Source organism: Brachycentrus maculatus, unplaced genomic scaffold, assembly GCF_059751285.1.
Source record: "Brachycentrus maculatus isolate JH-2025_06_01 unplaced genomic scaffold, ASM5975128v1 h1tg001001l, whole genome shotgun sequence".
NCBI classification, from domain to species: Eukaryota; Metazoa; Arthropoda; class Insecta; order Trichoptera; family Brachycentridae; genus Brachycentrus; species Brachycentrus maculatus.
The window spans coordinates 1-23,331 of NW_028281719.1; the positions used below are offsets into that span (position 1 = coordinate 1).

Below are 23,331 nucleotides of genomic sequence, written 5' to 3' on the forward strand. Positions count from 1 at the left end.
TTTGTTTGTTAAAGTCATTGGTAGAATGGCATATGTTACACAATTTGAGAAGTAATCACTTAAACCAGTCAGTAATAAGTCCTAAGCTCTGCAAATGCCTTTTTATTTTAAATTTTAGACTCTTGATTCTAAGTAGGACAGTAAGGATAAGAAAGGTAATCATGAAATATATGTCTAATACCTAAAACAATTAAAAAATAAATATATCTTGAATTAATTTTCCAATTGGCAGGAATTGAACCCATTATGTCAGTTTCCCACTCAAGCTCTACCCAATTACGCTACGCCTGTCCAGGTTTTGTGCAAATAATTTGAACACAATTCAAATATTGTTAGTATGTAACATATCTTCTTCCTTGCTCCATCCCAATTTATCTTCTTTGTAAACTGTTCCGCTCTCCTTGTAGGTCCTTCTATCATATACAACGTCACCTAGGTCACGCCTTCGAATCATTTCATCTTTTTATACCATCCATGAATTTTTTAGTCTTCCTCTAGATGTCTTTCGAGGAAGATCCATGGCGATTGCCTGGTTTACAATATTGCTCACTCCTTTCAACAATGTCAAATATCAAAAAACTTGATTTTTCAGGAGATTGTTTTTAAAGTTTAAAAATATAATAAAATGTATTAAAAATAAATATCAAGCCACTTATTGAACTTTTTACTGTGCAACAGATCTTTTAAGGTAAAACTTGAATGTTTTTTCTCCATTTGAAAAATATTTAGTATATTTAAAAAAAATAATCAAGCTATACCTTTTCTTCAAAATGCAAAAACAACACTTTGTGCCCTGTAGCGGGTAAATATTAAATAAAAAATATGCTGCTTTTGCTGGGATATAGTACATTTTTTGGGCATTCTGAAAACATGTACAACTGAAAATTAACAATTTTTTATTTATGACGTTCTTGAAAGGAGTGAGCGATATGTCTAATACCTAGACCAATTAAAAAATAAATATTTCTTGAATTAATTTTGCAATCGGCAGGAATTGAACCCATTATGTCAGTTTCCCAGTCAAGCTCTACCTAATTACGCTACGCCTGTCCAAGTTTTGTGCAAATAATTTGAACACACTTCAAATATTGTTAACCTTTTAAACGCGTTAACTTTGTTCGTGAGAGTCGCCCGTACGCGGCGGTATTTTGTCGTTTTTAAAATGATTACTTTTATGATGTATTTAGATAAGAAACGATTTATTTTACTAAACAAAAACGTTCAATGGGATTTATTGTACCTTTTTGGTACTCTATAATACACTTGAGTCGCATCATTCTTGAAATATATCGTAATATAAACAAATAAGGTCGGAATATAAATAAATAAAAGCACGCATCGTGTGTCACACTTACCCGCTGGCGGTGACGCGTGTGTGTGTGCCGTCTGTAAGCATGTATGTGTGTATTAGGCCCGTACAGACACGTTACAGAGTCGCACTCCGTCGCACCCACTTCAAGGGTGATTAATGGTTTACACTTAATATTTTGTTTATAATATAGACGAAGATTCTTTAAATAAACAGATATAACTCTAGCCGAATAATTACCCTAAGGGATTTAAATTTATTATAAGTTCTCAAAATTGTTTTTTTTCGTGATATATTTTAAAGCACGGTTCGAAACATAGCGGCACATTGCACTCAGAACACATAAATTTGGTCACCTTACGTTTTTTATCTTTAAATTTTGTATGGGCACATACACGACACATTCGACGTGGATTTTTACACTTAGCAGTTTTCGGAATGTACACTTTTTGGTGTTTTAAAAACTCTTTTGGAATCAACCTCGAGGATTTATCAGCTGATGTAGATGGATGATTAAACTTTTTTAAAATTACACTTTCTTTGTATTTCCCAATCAACTGTTTGATTACAGCCAACTGAAATTCAGAGAGGCTTATCTTTTTTTCCATTATAAACATATACAGAATATGTGCATTAAGTAAATATAAGTCTATAAAATGAAAAAAAACTTTTTTATACCACTTCGTCGATTTTCTCATGCAGCTTAATCTACTTAACATCATATCGGTCTTATCAACAAGTCCCATACTTTGATTGTAGTCGATCACACAATTAGGCTTTTTTATGGGTTCACCTGTTGACCTGTTGATTCTCCCTGTGCAGCTTTGTGATTCATCGTGAAGAGTGGTCAGTATGTGAACGTCTCTGCGGTCACACCACTTGAGAGCCAATAAGGAACCACTGCTGAATGATTGTATTTCGCCTTTTTTTAATTTATTAAATTTTGGCAGCCCTTTTCTGTTTTTGCGGACCGTCCCGCAACTATTCGTTTTTCTTTCGAAAAGATGTCTAAATAGTCCAGGACTCGAGTACCAGTTATCGCAAAACAAACTGTGTCCTTTACCTAAGTAATCTTTCAACAAGGTGGTCACCACTGAACCAGACATTCCTAGTCCATTTTCAAGCGTTATTTCAGTTTCTTTTCCTGTATATATGATGAAATCTAAAATGTATCCTGTACGTACATCACATAGCATAAATGTTTTTATCCCAAACCTGTGCCGTTTAGCTGGAATATACTGTTTAAAACTAAGCCTTCCTTTGAAAACAATAATACTTTCATCTATGCACAAGTTTTGGAATGGCATGAAAGTGTTTTTAAAAATATTCCGAGTGTAATCCACCATCATTTTTATTTTAAATAGTCTATCCGAACTCCTAACGCGATTATCACAAAAATGAAGCATTTGCAGCAAAAGTTGGAATCGGTCACGGGATATTGTTTGTCCGAAAATGAGACTCAATAAATAAGGATCGGTTGACCAATGCTCTTCAGTTGTTAGGTGGCTGTTTCTCGTCATAAGCATGACAACTGCTATAAATATATACAATTCAGAGCTGAAAGTGTCGACCCAATTTGGGATTCTCGATTTTGCGGTAAAGTTCTTAGACCCTATTTCATGCGAGTAAAAATTATTCATTTCGGTAGCAATTTTGTCCATGATACTTTTATTTAAGAAGTGCTCGAAAAAATTTAATTCGCACGAATCTTTTGATAACGATAGTTCAGGGTTTATTCCAGAAAAACTATCGAAATCATGTTTGACTGGTATATGCAGACCAGACACCCACGGCGGTATGATATTGCTCGAGGAAAATTCACCGCTGATTTGGACACTTTCAATACTGTCGTCTGCATCCGAATCAATTATTTCACTGAAGTTGGAAATATTATCATCGTCACTTTCACTTAATCCGAAATCAGATCCTAGTTCACTCACTATATCGACTATTTCATCTTCACGCAGAGGATGGGCCATTATAATATTATTTTATTACAATTATTTTAAATAAAGAAAAATAAATCGTCACTCGATGAATCATATACTCGTTTATAAGATTGGTCAAACTTTGCAGTGGAACTTATTTTATAGTACAGAATGCACAATACACAATTTAAAATAAACAAACGCACAAGAAAATCGTTAAACTTATTTATACACACAAAAAAAATGGAATGAATAGCGAGAGTAGGTTATACGTAAATCGCGTAAGGATCTGTGACAGTCCGACCCTGCGCATCGTACTTATATGAAATTAGATGCGTAGCGTCGAGAGTGAGACTCAAGAAAAATCAGGGATCTGTTCTTTTATTTATCCTTGTGATGTTACAAATTATTAGTCAGATATTTCAACAGATGTCATAAGGCCAAGGATTGACGTATTATTTTATCCAAAGTTCCACACCATGAAAAAATCCCTCCAAGTTGAACTGAGGTTCGAAACTTGGAGCAAAGTAAGAACACATACGGTTATGTCAGCCGCGTACAGGGAATGTTTCGTAAAAACACATACGCTTATGCGAGCCGCGTGGATAGAGTTAATATGTAACATATCTTCTTCATTGCTCGATCCCAATCTATCGTCTTTGTCAACTGTTGGGGTCAGCTCTCCTCGTCCTCAGGTTGTAGGTCCTTCTATCATATACAACATCACCTAGGTCATGCCCTCGAATCGTGTGATCTTTCTATACCATCCATGAATTTTTTGGTCTTCCTATAGGTGTCTTTCGAGGAAGATCCATGGCGATCGCCTGGTTTACAATATGATCGAGTTCTCTATGCCCTATGTGCCCATACCATCTCAAATGCCTTTCCTCTACCTTACTGTTGATGTCAGTTACACCCAGATTAGTATGTCTTCCAACCCTTATCTACACCCCAATGGTGCATAGGGCACTGCATCATATAAACCCAATGTTATCTAGATCGTTCAACACATGAAGGAGAGGTGATCAGCCCTCTGCTTCAGGTACCATTTATTGAATAAATATTAGTGTGAAAAAATCACTTGTATTTATTTGACCCCCCCCCCCTGGAAATCGAACCCGGGACCTCCAGAATGGTAGCCGAGAGCGCTGACCATTACACTACGGAGGTAGACAAGATTACTATGTAACATATGGTTATTTTTATTTTTCAGGCGACACCTAATGACGGTCTCCCAAACAAAATATGTAACAAATGTGTTGAGGATTTGAAATCGGCATATGTTTTCCGCGTAAAATGCGATAAAACATACAAGTCTCTGCAATTGTGTAAATCACAAATCGTTGTTAACATAGAGTACAGTGAAATTCCCAAACATTTTATGAATGTGCATAATGTCACCAAGTTGAGTAGTGCATCCGTTGTTCCGGATGACGATTACAAGGACGAGAAAGGTATTATTAAGGAAGAATATGAGGATTTATCGAATCAGATGGAAGAATTTGATTGCGATCTCGGAGATGATGATTTTTCTGGAGAGAATCTGGATGTTAATGAATCAATCAAAGAAGATATCAAAGATGAACCCGGTATGTAAATTCTAGTAATATGTAATACTAATACTCGCTGTGTAATACTTAAAGTAGTATAATTTATGTTTGAAGCACTAACTTTGTGATTTTACATTTTATAATTAAAATATAACTTTGTTTCAAAAAAATATAATTTTTTTATTATAATAGATTTATATTATCCACTGACACTTCGTGATGGAATTGCATTTTTAATATATTATTAGATTAAAACCAATATTTTTAGCTTTTCCACTTTTTTTATTTGACCAGCGCCCGGGTTTCGTCTGATGATGTCGGTAACGACGAAACCCGGTCGCTGGTCAAATAAGAAAAGTGGAAAAGCTAAAAATATTCGTTTTAATCTAATAATATATTTTTTATTATAACTTAATTATTATGTCTACCGGTTAGCTTCGAAACCGGTAGACATTGTAAATTATTTAAAACAAAGTTATATTTTAATTTTACTTATAGTACGGCTGTCCAAATTTAAAACACAGTAAGGGACATTTTTTTTGTAGTAGGTTTTTTTTGGATTTTTGGACTAAGTAGAGTCTACTTAGTCCATAAATGCAAAAAAAACCTGCCACAAAAAAAATGTCCCTTACTGTGTTTTAAATTTGGACAGCCGAGTAGTCTTGAAGTATTTGTGAATCTATTTATTGCATACTTGTAAATCTTTACCTGCATATGTCTTTTTTATCTTTATATTGTGGATATACTGGAAAAAAGTTAACTCTAATTGAAAATTAATCTAATTAGTTAAATCCCTGATATTTAAAGCTTTTAGCCTGAATAAAATACCAGCTATTAAACTTAAAGTTGAATTTCCTTTTAAAACCACATAAATATGACATTTCAAACCACTTAGTGTATTTTGCCAGTTTATACAATGTGGAAAACTTTATTATTTGCATCATTAAGTCAAAATTGCATATTTTCGAGTTAACGTTTTTTGCCAGTACACCCACGATATGATAGACACTATTTTAATTGGTTTAGATGTATGATTTTTTTGAAATTGTTTATAAATAAAAAACAGATCTAAATAGCTTCTTCTTTTAATTTATAACTCATATATTATGTACAACATTTTGAGTGTTTTGACATCATTTTTGTATTGACATCATTATGATTTTTGGCTTAAAACCTAGCTAATTCTTTGTACTATCGACATCTGTGAATATCTAATTTTATTTTATTATAATTTTTTTAACCCTTATCTGCACCCAACAGTACATAGGGTACTGCATCGTAGCGATACAGTGTTGTCGTGATCGTTAATTGCTTGAAGGCAAGGTGATCAGTCTTGCTCTTGTACTAGTCCAGGGTGATATTAAATAAGTATGAGAGTCAAAATCACCCATATTTATTTTGCCCCCCAACAGCACAGTAACCAACTGCGCTGACCACTACACTACGGAGGTGGATATATCTGCATTTTATAGAGTTCCATTATAAAATTGGGCTATGTTGATCTCGGCTGCCATTGTCATAAAATATATCTGCATCTCTCTCTCTCATTGCGTATCACAACAGTACCTTGAGCGTTTGTGCTTGATAGTGAGTGAAACGCACTGTTGAATTGCTTCTTTTATAGTAATTAAAGATTGAGATTCGTTTCATCTCCTTCAAAGATTGAGTGTATTATTTACTATCGAAATGGTTTGCATCTTACTTATTTGTAACATCTGTTTGTAACCAAAAAAACATATCACTCACTCCATTCAACATCGTCATAAATCAAGAAACTTGATTTTTCAGGAGATCGTTTTTAAAGTTTAAAAATATAATAAAATGTATTAAAAATAAATATCAAGCCACTTATGGAACTTTTTACTGTGCAACAGATCTTTTTAAATAAAACCTGAATGTTTTTTCTCCATTTGAAAAATATTTAATATATTAAAAAATACAGTAAAACAATAGCTCTTCTTCAAAATGCAAAAAACATCACATTCTGCCCTGTAGCGGGTAAATATTAAGTTAAAAATATCCCGTTTTTGCTGGGATATAGTACATTTTCTGGGCATTCCGAAAATGTGCACAACTGAAAATTGATGATTTTTGAAATATGACGTTGTTAAAAGGTGTGACCGATATATAGTTTTCAAGAAAATCGGTGTCAGAATTTGTAATTGTGCTGCACTGTGTAAATGTCAGTTTTAATATTTGCACGATTTAATAAGAATAGATATTTGATTGTGCTGTCTTTTTCCTTAATGTTTATGTATATAGTACCGACATACTATGATGATCTGATTCTCTAAAAAATACAAAGCTTAAACGTGGAGAAACACGCCACAAAAAAAGATGAAATCTTGTTGCAGATTTGGAGACATAAAGAAAAGAAATATTCAAATGAATTCAACGATTCACAATGCCAAATTAGTAAATAGTGGTAAAGTAGACAGAACCACCCAACTTGCCATTCAGAAACCACATTGGATATTGGACTATAACAATTTTAAGAGTGGCGTTGATCTAGCAGACCAATATCTTGCATACAATCCCATCTTTAGAAAAACTTTGAAGTGGCCTAAAAAAAAAGATTTATTTTTATCTTCTACACTGTGCTATATTTAATTCAATTCGTGTTTTTCAAAAACTTAATCCAACATCAAAAATGAAATTTAATGGCTTTATGTTAAAAATAGCATTGTCTCGGTGGGAGGAAGTTCCCCACGAATCAGATTCGGCAAATGAACCGACCGCAACGACAACCCAACCGACCGCAACGACATCCCAACTGACAACAACAACATCCCAACCGACTGCAACAAAACGAGCCCGCAGATTTGATCCGCCAGGAAGGCTAATGGGAGGTTTAAAAGATCATGAACCTATAAAAATTATAAGCAATGATAAACATGTCAGAAGAAAGTGTCGTGTTTGCTACTCCCACAAGATTCGCAGAGATACATATTATATGTGCAAAAGCTGCGAAGCACCGCTTCATCTGTACACTTGTTTTCAAGCGTATCATACTAAAAAAAGTTATTGATCTTGTGTGATAACTATATTAGTATATTGACAGTGTTTTTGAGAAAAATATTTTAGTTTTTAAAAGTTTTGCTTATAACCATGAACATAACTGTGACATGTTTTTAACAAATTATAAATAAACATTAGAATTGATAAGTGGCTACATTTAAACAAAAAAATACCGGATACAAATCGGAGAAATGTTAAATTGTAAGTGGAATTTGAATTTTTCATATATTGTATTATAGTACTTGTACTAGAAATAAAACAAAACATTTATTTTTATAATTTTGATTTTATGCGATACATAAATTGCGATTAAATAATAATACAAATCAAAATATCTGAGCATTTTTTTTATGAAAACCACTGATTTTCGCATTTCAAAATAAAGAATAGCAAAGTATTATTAAAAAATTTTCTCAAATAAATACTTTGATTCACCAATATTTAAAGCACCGTAGAACGGGGCTACTTGAACTTTGATGTGTTACTTGAGCCCAGTACAAAAAAAATATTTAGATTGTGGTATCAATCGTATATAAGTATCGTGACAATAAGTGTCACCTGTCAGGAAAACAATGAATCATGTAGATACGTTCATTATTGTAGATCAAATACAGATTTTTTTTCTGGGCTCAAGTAACACATCAAAGTTCAAGTAGCCCCGTTCTACGGTAGTTTGAAAGTTCCCCAAGAACATTTAAAAACATGCAACCCACTGATTGTAAACCATAAAAAAAAACAAATATTACTTTCTGAAAGCTCAATAAAATATATTTGTAAAAAAATCAAAGAGTTATTTCTTTTAGTTTTAATAAATATGAATAAAAACTCGAAACACAGATTGAGAACCACCGAAAAACGTTATTCCTTTTAGTTTTAATAAATATGAATAAAAACTCGAAACACAGATTGAAAACCACCGAAAAACACTATTTGAAAATAATTTAATTATAAAGATCAATTCCCTTCAAAATTCATAAAAATTAATTTTAAAAAATTACTGGACTTATGTTAAAATTTTTAAAAATTTACATAGCAAATAATACAGAACACAAATTGAGAACCTCCAAAATAGATTACATATATGTAAATACTGTTTGTTTTAAAATTCCTATCAGTTTAAAATTTATGGCTATTTTTCAAAAACAATGCATTTTTTGCTAATGTGCAATACTGCCTGGTCACAGTAGTAATTTTAACACAATTTGTACCTGTCGTGAAAGTATTACCTATTAACACATTTCGGACAAGTGTTACGCCTGTGGACTGCTTGCGACGGGATTTGATAATTGTGTACATATAGACCTAAACAAAGAGATTGGTACATAATACATATTCATAAAAGAAACATGAAATAATTCCTTCTTTTCTGACTTTGAAATGAGGCCGGTGCAGAAGGTAAAAATACCCTACCCGTCATTAAGCATCAATCGACCGAATGGGTAGAAATACCTTTCCCTTCCTAAGTGTGTTAATTACTTTTTTTGAGTATTTTTAATCAAATTTTTACTTTATAATGTCAACAAAATATGGCTGGCTAAATGTTGAACCCTTCTCTTAGTCAAGCCGGAATAAAAAATATAATTATTATGTCGATCAAGGGTGGCCAACCCGCGGCCCGCGGGCCGCATGTGGCCCGCCGGGTGTCTACTTGCGGCCCGCGGAGCATTTCACATATTTTTTCTTTAAGTGTACATAAAACCACCAAAATAACATTTCACTATGCGTTGTTCGTATTATATCACATATATAGAAGTATTTCACTATCGTAACAATTTCAAGACCCATAAAATGGCGTCAAGTAATAAAGACGTTGGACCAAAGAAGAGAAGAGTAACAGAAGAAATGATAAATTTTCTAATAATTTTTTGTATTACTTAATTCTAATTTAATAAATTTGATGATTCTCATTTTCGTTGTATCTTCAAAAAAATATAAATAAATAAATATATATATGGATGTATGTTTGCTTTGAATAAAAGAAGATATGTTGTTCAACGGCCCGGTGTAAAATGTCACTTCTAAAATCTGGCCCGGCTGCTGAAAAGGTTGGTCATCTATGATGTAGATAATTAACTCAATGGTTATTTTCAGTTTTGGACACAGCACACCCAGTTATAAAAGTTCACCGAGACGGAAGAATAAAAAAGATCAAGATAAAAAAAGATGTCAAATTAAAGATTAAAACATGTTCTCTGTGTGAGATGACTTTCAAACGGAAAGTGGAGCTAAAGAGACACACGAAGGCACTACACCCTGAAGCTTTGGACAAATACTTCTGCAAGATTTGCCAAAAATGTGAGCAAAGCTAAAATTCATTTCTTTTGTATTTATTTTAGCTTTATTAATGTTTCGTCATTCGTGATGATTGTTGACCAGTTAGCCTGAATGTTCTTGTTCATGATGTGATTAATAAATAACTCATTATAACCCGTATACAATGAATATTTACCTAAAATTTGTATCTTAACCCTTTGAATCCTGAAGCGCTTATTGTACAAGTAACCTAACCTAACCTTGAGCTTCTGAGTAATTTTTGACCAAAAAACTATATATGACTAAAAATGAAATTTCTATCCAAAATTAATCAAAATTATTCTGAGTTCATGTTCAAACAAGTTCTCCTCCCTCTCACACTCGCGATGACGTCGCAATAAGTCAAAAGAATCGTCTTTGTTTGTTCTTTGCAGCCCGGTATTCCAGGCCGTAGGGTAATGAGGATAGATGTTGAGGCCGGTATTCCGGCCATTCCGGTATATGCGTTACTAAATAAAGCCGGTTTACCGGCCTCTAGGATTCAAAGAGTTAAGCAGGTTTATGAAAAACCAACTCTACATATGATATCTCAATAGCCTAGTTAGCGGTAAGTGCCATGGCGTAGTCGGGCAGACGCTTGACTGATATTTACGTTACGGGTTTGATTCCCGCCAATTGCAAAATTAAATAAAAAAATATTCATTTTCAATTGGTCTGGGTGTTTGCAATGTATTTTTTATGACTGCCCTTCAGAAAAGACTCTAAAATGGGGGCTTTGCTGGTTATTTAAAAAAAAATGTTTTTCTGTCCTGAGATATTAATAAAATGTTGAAATGTAATTTCAGTTTATGCAGATGAAACGAGACATCGATATTTTCACAAATCAGGTTTCCGTGATAAAACTAAGAAACTGAAATGTCCCATATGCCCTCAGAGCTTTTCCGCTATCAGCATTCTGAATAATCACATGAATATACACTCGGATGATAGGAAATACTCATGCGACGAGTGCGGTGCTACATTCAAGCAACAAGCCGCTTTGTACAAACACAGGTAAAATATCAACTCATTGTAAGACGGTATCGCAATAAAAATGTATTTTGTCACTGTTTTATAAAAAAATATATTTATTTCAGCAAAAGTCAACATATGGAAAGCAAATATTATTGTGAATTTTGTTCAAAAACTTTTAAACTGAAGTACAATCTAACCGTTCATTTAAGGTAAGTTTAATTTTTTATTTATTTAGATGTTTATTTTTTGTCAAATAAAACAAGAAATTTTCAAACAACTGCACAATATTTTGAATTTATTGCTTACATCGGTAGGTTACGAGGTAAACAATTTAAAATCTATAACTTTAAATGTTCACGAGAGGGAAATCAGTAATGTTTAGAATATTTTGCCGTTACTTTTTACATAGTAAACAAAAAATATTGATCATAATAATATCAGTTTTCTTTCTAAAAACTGTTAAAAAAAATACATTTCAACACATTTTAGTTTTGCATTTAAAATTGTTTTATTAATATCATTTGTAATATAACCAATATGGCACTTGTCTGCAGTAATTTTCTCTATTATGTATTTTATTATTTATCCCATTCGGGGATCCAAAATAAATGATCTGAAAAAATACTTTATGGAAATATATATATATGTACATATGTAGTGATTAGTCATATTTTCTTATTTTGTGTTTACCTTATATTTTCTCATTTTTTATATTTTTTCATTTGTTTATTTTAAATATGCTTCTTATGCCTATTTATTTTACCTGTTTATTGTTTTTATACTTTGCCATGTATTCGTTTTGGTTATTAAAAAAAAATCTTTTTTGTAACTTTATTATTTGTGATCCAGTCTTGTTAACCTTAATCCCATGTTCCAAAATGAGAAATAGAAATTACTCATCGGGAATATTATATGTATATATTATGACTTATGTATGTAATATGTTTTGAAAAAATAAAAAAATAAATAAATATTGATAAGAATGAGATTTTCTAAGATTTCTTGTTGGAACTACATTATACATATTATTAATGAAGAAAGTACCGCAGTTGACATCACCAGCCTGATAATGCTGGCTATTTGCAAAGCCCAATTGCTAATCAAATAAAAATGGTATTGTACTAACTACATTTTGACGGGTGAAACAAGTTATGAAAAATTAAACCCATTTTTCAGAACCCACACAAATGAAAAACCGTTTCCTTGTCCAGTATGCCACGAGGCATTTTCTACTGGACACACTAGAAATATGCATCTGGAAAAGCACACTGACTTGGATGACTTGGATAAGGACTCACTATCCGCATATTTAGAGCTGAAATTGTAAGTTTTAAATGAAACTGCCTTATTGCAATGCTTTAATGTTTGTGCATTGTCAGCAAAAATGTTTGAACATTAATAGTAAATGGAAAAATATTGAGTATGATACTATATATGATACTAATATATCCCTAAAGAAATTTAAAAAACAGAAGATATAAAAATTCTTAAGAAAAAAATTAATGCCCATTACATATAAATCTAGAAAAAATGTATAAAAAAGACTATTATACCATTAATTATATAAAACATCAAACCATGAGTGTAAGTCCCTCTCCAAGCACAAGAGCTCAGTCTCTTTTTTGGAGAGGCACAGCGAATCTAAAACTAAAAGTTTGCCATATGTATAAATGCTTAGAAAATGTATTACATATATCGTAACTATATTAAATAAATAAAAAAAAAGATACTCAATAAGTGCAGTTTTAAATTCAATTTAAATACATTGTTGTCGGGCAGTTTTTTTTTTATCAACCCTGACCCTAATTAGTATATCAATTAAGGTCATATACTAATCACAAGTAACCCCAAACTCCGATCTGTACAATGTTTTTTGGCAATCGCGCTGTTCCTAAAGTAAGCAAATAGAACATTATTAGCGTCTCCCGCTCTCACCAATAGTATGTAAATGACGCTTTTAAGCGTTTCCCGCAAACAATGTGTTGATATTCTTTTTTGTCCATATATTGAGGATATTCTAAAGACTTCATGTGTGCAGTCTGCGCCGCCAGTCACTCAGAAAATAACAACCAAAACTTTCACAATATAAGAACACACTTTACAAACTAAAAACAACTTTTTCTTGGCACAATTTACAATAATAAAACTTATAATGCATGGACGGTAACTTATATACTGTGAAATTATTTTAAATTTCAAGAGATAAATATTTAAACACACGAAAAAACTAATAACCCCGTATTAGAGACACAGGTTGACTGTCATGTGAAGCTTTTCGGTAAATCTTTGTAAAATCGATAATATGAATAAACACACTTTAATATTGTGTTAATTCATTATCATAATAGATATCTCTGTATATTCCATGTTTTAGATTATTCAAAATTGTGCTAGAATGTGTAAAGAAACAAACATAAACATCAGAAAATTTTCTTGCTGATTTTTTATAGCCTGAGCACAGCAACAGAGATCGCATTAACTCGCTTAAGGCACCTGATCAGTCAAACGATAAATTTTAATTCAATATTTTTGTCAATTTTAGGGCGTCTACTGCAGGAAAGAGAAAGAAATCTCATAACAGTCTAATGTGTCCCCACTGTGGCAAGCTTTTCAAGAGAAAATCTGATTTGACCGACCACGTCAACAAACATCTCGGAATCAAAGAATACTTCTGCGATATTTGTCAAAAATGTATGTAAAACAAGCCTGTTTTAATCCATTGCAACACAAAGCCAGCGAATCGCCGGCTAAGGTCAATTTTTCACTGACTGACAAAGCGGGTAATTCACCGGTTTGTCTATAAAGTGATTTTTTTACATTAAAACTTCTTCTTCTCCTTCAAACCCTTATCCGCACCCCAATGGTGCATAGGGCACTGCATATAAACGCAGTGTTATCTTGATTGTTAACACTAAAGGAAAGGTGATCAGCCCCCCGCTTCAGGTACCAGTCCAGGGTGATATTGAATAAATATTAGAGTGAAAAAATCACCTATATTTATTTGACCCCCCCCCCTGGGAATCGAACCCGGGACCTCCAGAATGATAGTCTAGCGTGTTGACCATTACACTATGGAGGCGGAGGCGGCATTAAAACTAAATGACAATAACTTTCACAACTCTGAACCGAATACACTCTTCCAAAATTACCTGGGGACGAGCCATAATGATCTAGCTTATGAACAACAACAAAAGTTATGCTGTTATTTTTTTACCATTTTTATTTTGTATGTAATTTACTCTTATTGTTATTGTAATAAAAAAATATGTCGAAATTAAATAGTGTATTGTAAGAACAAATTATGTCATCTTTTTAGTGGTGCAATGGGTTAAATTAATTTTTGTGCACATTTTACTATAATTTTTTTAGGGTCTTGCACGATACTATTTTATAGTATTATCTATTATTTTAGACTGCACTTCAGAGCGGAAGCATAAAGAGGTCCATAACCAAAACAGAAAGAGACGCTGTGAAATCTGTCACAAGATTTTTGCGAGCCAACAGTCGCTTAAGACTCATATCAGTATACACGACAGTGCCAGACCTTTTGTTTGCGAGTGTGGAGCTTCGTTCAAGCAAAATGCCGCCTTATATCGTCACAAGTAAGCGGACAATTTTATAAATTTAAATTAGGCAAGACTCAAGTGGCAACGGGCGGGACATGCACGTTGCAAGACAGGACGCCACAAGATGGACCCCAAAAATGTTGAAATGGAGACCATAGGAGATTGAAAGAGACGTCAAAAGTCCTCAATAAAATAGTCCGAGGACAAAGCCGCTATAGGGGGTAGAAACTACTCATCGGTATTTGATTACAATCGAATGTGTATTTGATTACGCATTTTTTTCGATTGTTGCGCGGTATGATCGATAATCCTGAAATTATCCGGAGCATTGGTCTGTATGTTCCCGATAGTTACCTAAGACAGCGTCGGCATAGATTGTTTCACATTCCTATACACAGGACCAACCTGCCGATGGTTATGCCTGTAGGAAGAGCTACCGCTATGTTGAACAATATCACGTTGGATATTGATCTATTGATTGAAGGAGTTTTCCGAAGCGGGATTCTTCTACACATTTAACAAGAGTCTTCTTGCTTACTTTTTAATCTGTTTTTTTCATGTAAACGCCTTAAATGTTAGTTTGTAATGTATATATTAATTATTGAATAAATTGAATTGAATTGAAAAACTGGCTGCAAACAGCAACAAACTGAAGGGAATGGAAGAATACGGAAGAGGTTTTTAGCCTTCGGTCTTCCATTGCCTACAGCAGTGGAGGACAGAAGAAGAAATTTAAGATAATTCAATCAAAATTAAGTGATATTTTTTCTTTCCAGAGCTCTTCATGAAGAGAAATCCTTTATTTGCCAATATTGCTCCAAATTATTTTCAACCAAATATAAGTTGGATATCCACATGAGGTAATTATTACAAATACATTTCTTAATTTAAAAAATATTCTTTCTTCAATATGTATACAAACAGTCCTCCATTTTTGTACATAATCAATTCATAAAATGTTAAAGATACATATAAAAACTAACTAACTAACTAACCATCACGCCGCTTCACCGCAGGGGTAGGCAGAGAGAATAGAGCGCCACACCACTCTGTCCTTGCAAACATTCTTCGCCTCTTCCACGTTCATGCATCTCCTCATACGTACCCGCCGATTGTTACGACTCCTAACCTGACCACTTTCAAGTATTTGGCATACCTGATCGTGCCATGTTTTTCTCGGTCTTCCTCTGCTTCTTTTCCCACTAACATTCGCCTCATAAATTTGTTTTACCGTTCTTTCCTCACTCATTCGTTCTACATGTCCAAACCATCTCAACACACCTTTCTTAATTTTATCGATAATGCTTATCTCAGCTTTGCATTCCTTCCTTATTTCACTATTCGAACATCTATCATACATCGTTCTTCTGAGAGATCGCATTTCGACTGCATTCAGTCTACTTTCATCCTTCTTTTGCCAACTCCATGTTTCACTTCTATACATTAGAGTTGGAACCAGGACTCCGTTGTGCACTACCAGTTTAGCTTCCGCTGATAGGTTTTTATTTGCTATAACTGATTTCAGTGCTCCATTCACTTTGTTCCCAGCATTCACTCTCCTTTCTACGTCTTTATCAATCTTTCCATCCCTAGAAAACATACTACCCAAATACACGAAATCATCTACCTGTTCCAAAATCTCTCCGTTTACCAATATTTCACATTCAGATCAGAAAGATACATATTTTATTTACAATTATTGATTGATTACTGATGTTTTTATTACAGAGATAATCAAATTGCACTTTTCTCTTTTGTTATATTACATGTTACGTATATTTTCTGTTGTCCTCATATCGCGCACTCCTTTCAAGAACGTCATAAATCAAAAAACTTGATTTTTCAGGAGAGCGTTTTTAAAGTTTAAAAAGAAATCACAATGTATTAAAAATAAACATCAAGCCACTTATTGAACTTTTTACTGTGCAACAGATCTTTTTAGGTAAAACCTGAAGGTTTTTTCTCCATTTGAAAAATATTTAGTACATTTAAAAAAATAATTAAACAATACCTTTTCATCAAAATGCAAAAACAACATTTTCTGCCCTGTAGCGGGTAAATATTAAGTTAAAAATATGCCACTTTTGCTGGTATATAGTACATTTTCTGGGCATTCCGAAAACACGCACAACTCAAAATTCACGATTTTTGATTTATGACGTTCTTGAAAGGAGTGAGCGATATATGAAATACACATGAAACTCTCATATTTCCATGACGGTCAAAGATTTATCAATATGTACGAGAGCTTCATTCTAATCTTTTAATTACTAACAATGTTTTTGGGATGTATAAAATATCAAAATATCCTAAAGTAGAGAACTCGCTGTATTCACTTCCTCTATTTGATCATTTCAATACCTTATTAGCTATTGTACTTACCTATACAGTTAGCTGTACCTTCTGTGGTAAATTTGGTCTAAATCTAACATTTTTTAATAAAAAATGAATTAAGTTTTATCCAAACATATCAAAAAACCAAATTAATTTTTAGGATACACACGAAGGAACGTCCGTACGAATGTGACATGTGTCCGAGGAAGTTTTACACTGGCAACTTGCTAAAAACGCACAAACTTAGACATAGTGACTACAAGGGATTGCTGTGTGATTTGTGCGACAAGACTTTCAAAACCAAAAGGTATTATTGATTGATTTGGCGTTTAATTTGTAGAACTCCATTTTAATTTATGTATGTATTAATCAAACACAGATCTTTTGAGTCTACTTAGTCGTATTTTATTAACAAAAACACATAAAAAATTAATATTGTGACAATTGTTTCGCCTAGTTATGGAATTTTCTAATCCGCCCGCAGATAGTGTAGATAGTAAAAAAGTGGTGAAAACAAAGTTACTTAATTTAATGAAGATTATTCCATTAATCAATATTTTACAACTGGATTACTTAAGTGAAATAGATCTACTGATACATGTCTTCTATTTAAAAGATCCAGTTCAGGTAAGATCCGGTCAAATGACCGGATCTTACCTGAACTATAACCACAACACTGTAAAGGTGGAATTATGTCAATTAACATGTTTTTTTTGCAGTGACCTCAGGCAGCATTTAAAAGTTCACGAAAAAATCAGAAAATATCCATGCAAGATTTGCAACAAGAACTTCTTCAGATCCGACCATCGCAATCGCCACGAAACAACTGTCCATTCCATGGAGACCATTAAACCTGACAATGACGACTCCTTACTTAACTGATAATCACATGTGCATCAAGATATATATCGCTCACTCCTTTCAAAAACGTCATATTTCAAAAATCATCAATTTTCAGTTGTGCACGTTTTCGGAATGCCCAGAAAATGTACTATATCCCAGCAAAAACGGGATATTTTTAACTTAATATTTACCCGCTACAGGGCAGAATGTGATGTTTTTTGCATTTTGATGAAAAGGTATTGTTTAATTATTTTTTTAAAATATACTATATATTTTTCAAATGGAGAAAAAACATTCAGGTTTTACCTAAAAATATCTGTTGCACAGTAAAAAGTTCAATAAGTGGCTTGATATTTATTTTTAATACATTGTATTATATTTTTAAACATTAAAAATGTTCTCCTGAAAAATCAAGTTTTTTGATTTATGACGTTCTTGAAAGGAGTGAGCGACATCTCAACAGAAACGAAGCATCTTTTCATATTAAGAGAATATGGAAGTCTGTACATTCACAAGGCTTACAACCTGGCACTGGCTGGCTCAAGTGATCACTTATACATCGTGTAAATGTCCACCATTCTGCCCATTATTGAACATCCATATTGCATCCTAACATCCAAGTGACTCTTTCTAGCTACGGATTATGCAACAGTTTGTCATGTCCATACTTGGGCTTCAACTTTGTAAGTTTGTGTCGGGTTGTGGTCCCGTGGTCAGTGTCGCGGACTCTTAAGTCAGAGTTTCTCGGTTCGAACCCACACTATGTACCACAATTTGATACCTATTTCTAATAATGAGCCGCTTAGGCTCACAGAAATATAGTATGAAATTGAAATATTTGCTTAAATAATAAAAACACAAATATTTTTCTTTTTTTAATTAAAAAAATAAGTTTTATAGTCTAAATGTGAAGTGGGTTCTCTCTTTATATTCAATGTTTCTGTAATTTTATATAATTTTTGAATGAAAAATTCTAGGCAAAACTCACTATCTTGTTATAGTTTATACAGTTTTATGATTCTATGTTAGCAATGAATTTATTAGCAATGATTTTTTTCTTCAAATGGTGCATAGGGAACTGCATCGCATTGACGCAGTGTTAAATTGATAGTTATAACATGAAGGCAAAATGATCAATCCCGCGCTTCAAGTCCAGAGTGATATTAAATAAATATCAATGTGAAAATCACTCATATTGTATTGACTCCTTGGGAATCGAACCTGGGATCTCCAGTGTGGTAGCGTGGGGCAGAGGCGTATGGCACTGAAAGCATATTAGTGTTCATTGCATAATTGTGATTAAAAATAAAGGTTTAATTCAAATTCCACAATGAAAACTACTTCTAGAATACGATGAAATTTTCATTATTCTAACCCCCATCTGCACCCAATGGTCCATAGGGCACTGAAAGTACATTATCATTACTTAAGGGCATGGTGAGCAATCCGGCACAGATATGGTATTAAATTAATATCACACTAAAATCATTTATAGGATATTTATTTTTTGCTTTGATTCCCCTGGGAATCGAATCTGGGACCTCAAGCTTGAAAGAAAAATGCTTTAACCACTACACTTTGGAGGCGGACACTATTTTTATTAATAAATACCTATTTTAGAATAAGTAGAATAAAAAAAATCTTTGTTATCCTAAGGAGTTTTTGTACATAAAATATATATTTTCTCTATGTGCTGTTATATTTATATAAAAAAGTAGTATTATATGTATTAAGCAAAATCAATTTAGACAAAAGTTTAATGTATATGTAATACTGTTGGATTTAGAATATTTTTTACGGTTGTAGGTTATTATTGATTATAATAATTTAAATATTATTTTTTGACATCTCATCAAAGATGAAGAAGAATATGGAAGTCTGGGCATTTACGGGGCTGACGACCGTCAAAATAATGCTTAATAAAAAAGCTTCTTTACATCTCACCAATAGATGTCTCTAGTGAAGTTCTAGTGATTCAAGAACAAGGCTTCTAAATTGATTCATATATATAGAACTTCCAAGAATTTGAGTAGTGTGGTTGTCAATAATGGGTAGAATTGGTAAATGTTACACGTGTGTAAAGTGATCACTTAAACCAGCCTATGACGGTCGTCAGCCCCGTAAATGCCCAGACTTCCATATTCTTCTTCATCTTTGATGAGATGTCAAAAAATAATATGAAAATAACTCCTGTAATTGGAGATAATCCAGATTTTGTGAACAAGTATTTGGACACACTCAAAATGTTGTAAATAATTTAAATATGTTATGCTGATGTTATTATGATTATGATAATTTAAATATGTTGGCAAAAGGCAATATGCTAATTTATACAATGAAATCTCTATTTATTCATCAAAATTTCGCTAAATAAACACTGTCAATATGTTAAAAAAAGTATAACCTGTCCGGGAGTATGGATGTAAATGAACGTCAGTGCTAATTTTCCTCAAAGGAGTATGGATGTTAACCTTTTAACCGTGTTAACTTTGTTCCTAAGAGACGCCCGTGCGCGGCGGTATTTCGCCGTTTTTTAAATGATTACTTTTATCATGTATGTATTTAGTTATGAAACGATTTATTTTCCTAAACAAAAACGTTCAATGGGATTCATTGTGCCTTTTTAGTACTCTATAATACATGTGTGTCACATTATTCTTGAAATATATCGTAATATAAACAAATTAGATCGTAACATAAATAAATCAAAGCACGCATCGTGTGTCACTCTTACCCACTGGCGATGCGTAGCGTCGAGAGTGAGACAGATATAGGGCATGATTATGGCGCGGACTAATTACTACCCACTGGCGATGTGTAGCGTCGAGAGTGAGACAGATATAGGGCATGATTATGGCGCGGACTAATTACCGACCCGCAAGAAAAATCAGGGATCTGTTCTTTTATTTATCCTTGTGATGTTACAAATTATTGGTCAGATATTTCAACAGATGTCATAAGGCCAAGGATTGACGTATTATTTTATCCAAAGTTCCACACCATGAAAAAATCCCTCCAAGTTGAACTGAGGTTCGAAACTTGGAGCAAAGTGAAAACACAAACGCTTATGTCAGCCGCGTATGGGACATGTTTTGTTAAAACACATACGGTTATGCAAGCCGCGTGGATCCGGTTAATGAACGCCAAAGTTGAATGAGTATGGACGTTAATGAACGTCAGTTAGTATGATGTAACTTGTATAGCAATGACATCTGTGGATATTTGTGTGTAATTTTGTCATAATTGAAAATCTTCTTCTTCTTCTAATCCTTATCCACACCCCAATGATGCATAGGGCACTGCATCGTATTGAAGCAGTGTTATCTCGATCGTTAAATACACAAAGGAAAGGTGAACAGCCTTCCGCTTCAGGTACCAGTCCAGGGTCATATTAAATAAATATTAGACTGAAAAATCACTAATATTTATTTTGACCCTCTTGGGAATCGAACCTGGGACCTCCAGCATAGTAGTCTAGCACGCTAACCACTACACTATGGAGGCGGACAAAATTGAAATTGAAAAATACATATATCAAATAGGTGTTTTTTTTTATTAAATTATTTTAAAATAATTTCTATCTTCATAATACATCGATTAGAAAGATAAGATAAAAAAAAATTTTTCATAAAAAAATAACCCAGTCCCCAGAGAAAGTCGGACATCAATTTTTGTACTCTCGGAAAAGTTAATTCTGAATCAAGGTCTGAACAAAAATGGGTTGAAATGACTCTGAATGCAGTCTTATAAGGAAAAAAATTGTCAAAAAAATCCAATTCACATTTTTTTATAAATAATGGAAAAAAAGAAGAAGTTTTCTCATTTGAATTTATAGTTAACTATGGTTTATTTAAGTTTTACATCTATCATACGTATTATATGCGTAACATATTATTTTGTCTATTTATTTATTTCGCATTTAAGCTAAAAATGTATTATTTTTATTCTCATGGAAACTTTATTCTATATTGATCCATTCCTTGGGGATAGACCGACGAATTGGACATGTGGAACAAATGGATGATGAGAGAATGATGGGAGTACTACGGATGGTGTGTCGGATCAATATGGTGATCAATCTTCAGGTTCAAGGTGATCAGTCTTATGCTCCAGATTATTATTATATATATATGTATATATATATATATATATATATATATATATATATATATATATATATATATATATATATATATAGATATATATATATATATTTACTTATTTAAAAAAAAGGAAAAACCCGAAAAGCGTCTATTTTAGGTGTTTGTCTGCAGGTAGGATACTAAGGATAGGGAAGGTAAATATGAAAAATACATCACATACACCCAGACTAATTGAAAATAAATCTTTCTTGAATTCATTTTGCAATTGGCGGGAATATAACCCGCAACGCCAGTTTCACAGTCGAGCGTCTACCCAACTACGCTACGGCGCCTGTCCTTCGAATAGCTTCGGTGCTTGGGGCCCTCGAGGCTGCATACCCGTATTCTTACTGATACGCACATATCTCTTAAGGTGTGTAAATTTTTTTTTTAGTTTATTTGCCTTTTACTTAACACTTTGACTGATGATGGGATTTTTGTCAATTTTTTTTTATACATATTGTTTTATTTCATAAAATAGATATAAATACAATAGTTGTTTATATTGATATTAAAGTCTGTGTATTTTCAGGGCTTATAGGCTGGTTTAGGTGAACATTTTATAAACATATGACATTCATTATTCTACCCATGATTGATTGAACCACACTATTCAAATTTTGAAAGTTGTATTAATGCTTCAATTGACACCTTTCCTCACACGCTATCGGCACCATCTATGATTGAGTTCAAGAGTTATAATTTAATACAATAGTATGGTTTATTTAAAAAAATAATAATTTGCGAAAACCCTGATGTTTTAAATTGTGAATGTTTATATTTATGCAATATTTTTCATTTAGCATATATTTTTTTTATATAACTCGATTTTGAATTGACAATGTTTTTCATATTTTATCTTTCTCATAATTTTTTCTATTTCAAAGTGGTGTATGTATTATTAAATACTGTATAAAATATCACATTTCCATGTTTGATCCTTTGATGTTTTTTTAGTATGCAAAAAGTTCATGGATAGTATTATTAAAATAATTGGAAAATCACGCTGTTTTATTTAAAATTAGAAAATATAATTATAATGCAGTGGTCATAACTTACAGCCCGCAGGCCATGTCGGCACGGCAAAGATTTTTACCTTTCCCTCCAAAAATTCCCAATTTCTACATATAAATAGCTCATATAGAATATTGTTCTCGTGGGTTTTTTTTTCATCAACCCTGACCCTAATTATCCTCAGACAGTCTGCCGCCCGACCCTCAGTATACTAATGACATTCATTTTCATTCAAACCCTTATCCGCAACCCAATGGTGCATAGGGCACTGCATCATACAAACGCAGTGTTATCTTGATCGTTAACACATGAAGGAAAGGTGATCAGCCCTCCGCTTCAGGCACCAGTCCAGGATAATAT

At 32.9% G+C, this 23,331-nt stretch overlaps 1 protein-coding gene and 1 non-coding gene across 2 annotated transcripts; one reads left to right on the top strand and one right to left on the bottom strand.

Moving 5' to 3' along the window:
• The first annotated feature begins 4,450 nt into the window (after nt 1–4,450).
• Nucleotides 4,451–21,922, top strand: LOC148299668 (uncharacterized). Its single transcript, XM_088275828.1, has 10 exons — nt 4,451–4,826; nt 9,897–10,100; nt 10,904–11,111; nt 11,195–11,281; nt 12,249–12,395; nt 13,615–13,763; nt 14,485–14,674; nt 15,415–15,498; nt 17,133–17,279; nt 17,692–21,922. The coding sequence occupies exons 1-10, from the start codon at nt 4,619–4,621 to the stop codon at nt 17,852–17,854; spliced, it is 1,587 nt and encodes a 528-aa protein (XP_088131954.1). The 5' UTR covers nt 4,451–4,618; the 3' UTR covers nt 17,855–21,922.
• On the bottom strand, nt 14,075–14,151 carry TRNAD-AUC (transfer RNA aspartic acid (anticodon AUC)). Its single transcript has one exon. It is a non-coding gene; the product is annotated as a tRNA-Asp (tRNA).
• Nucleotides 21,923–23,331: the final 1,409 nt, after the last annotated feature.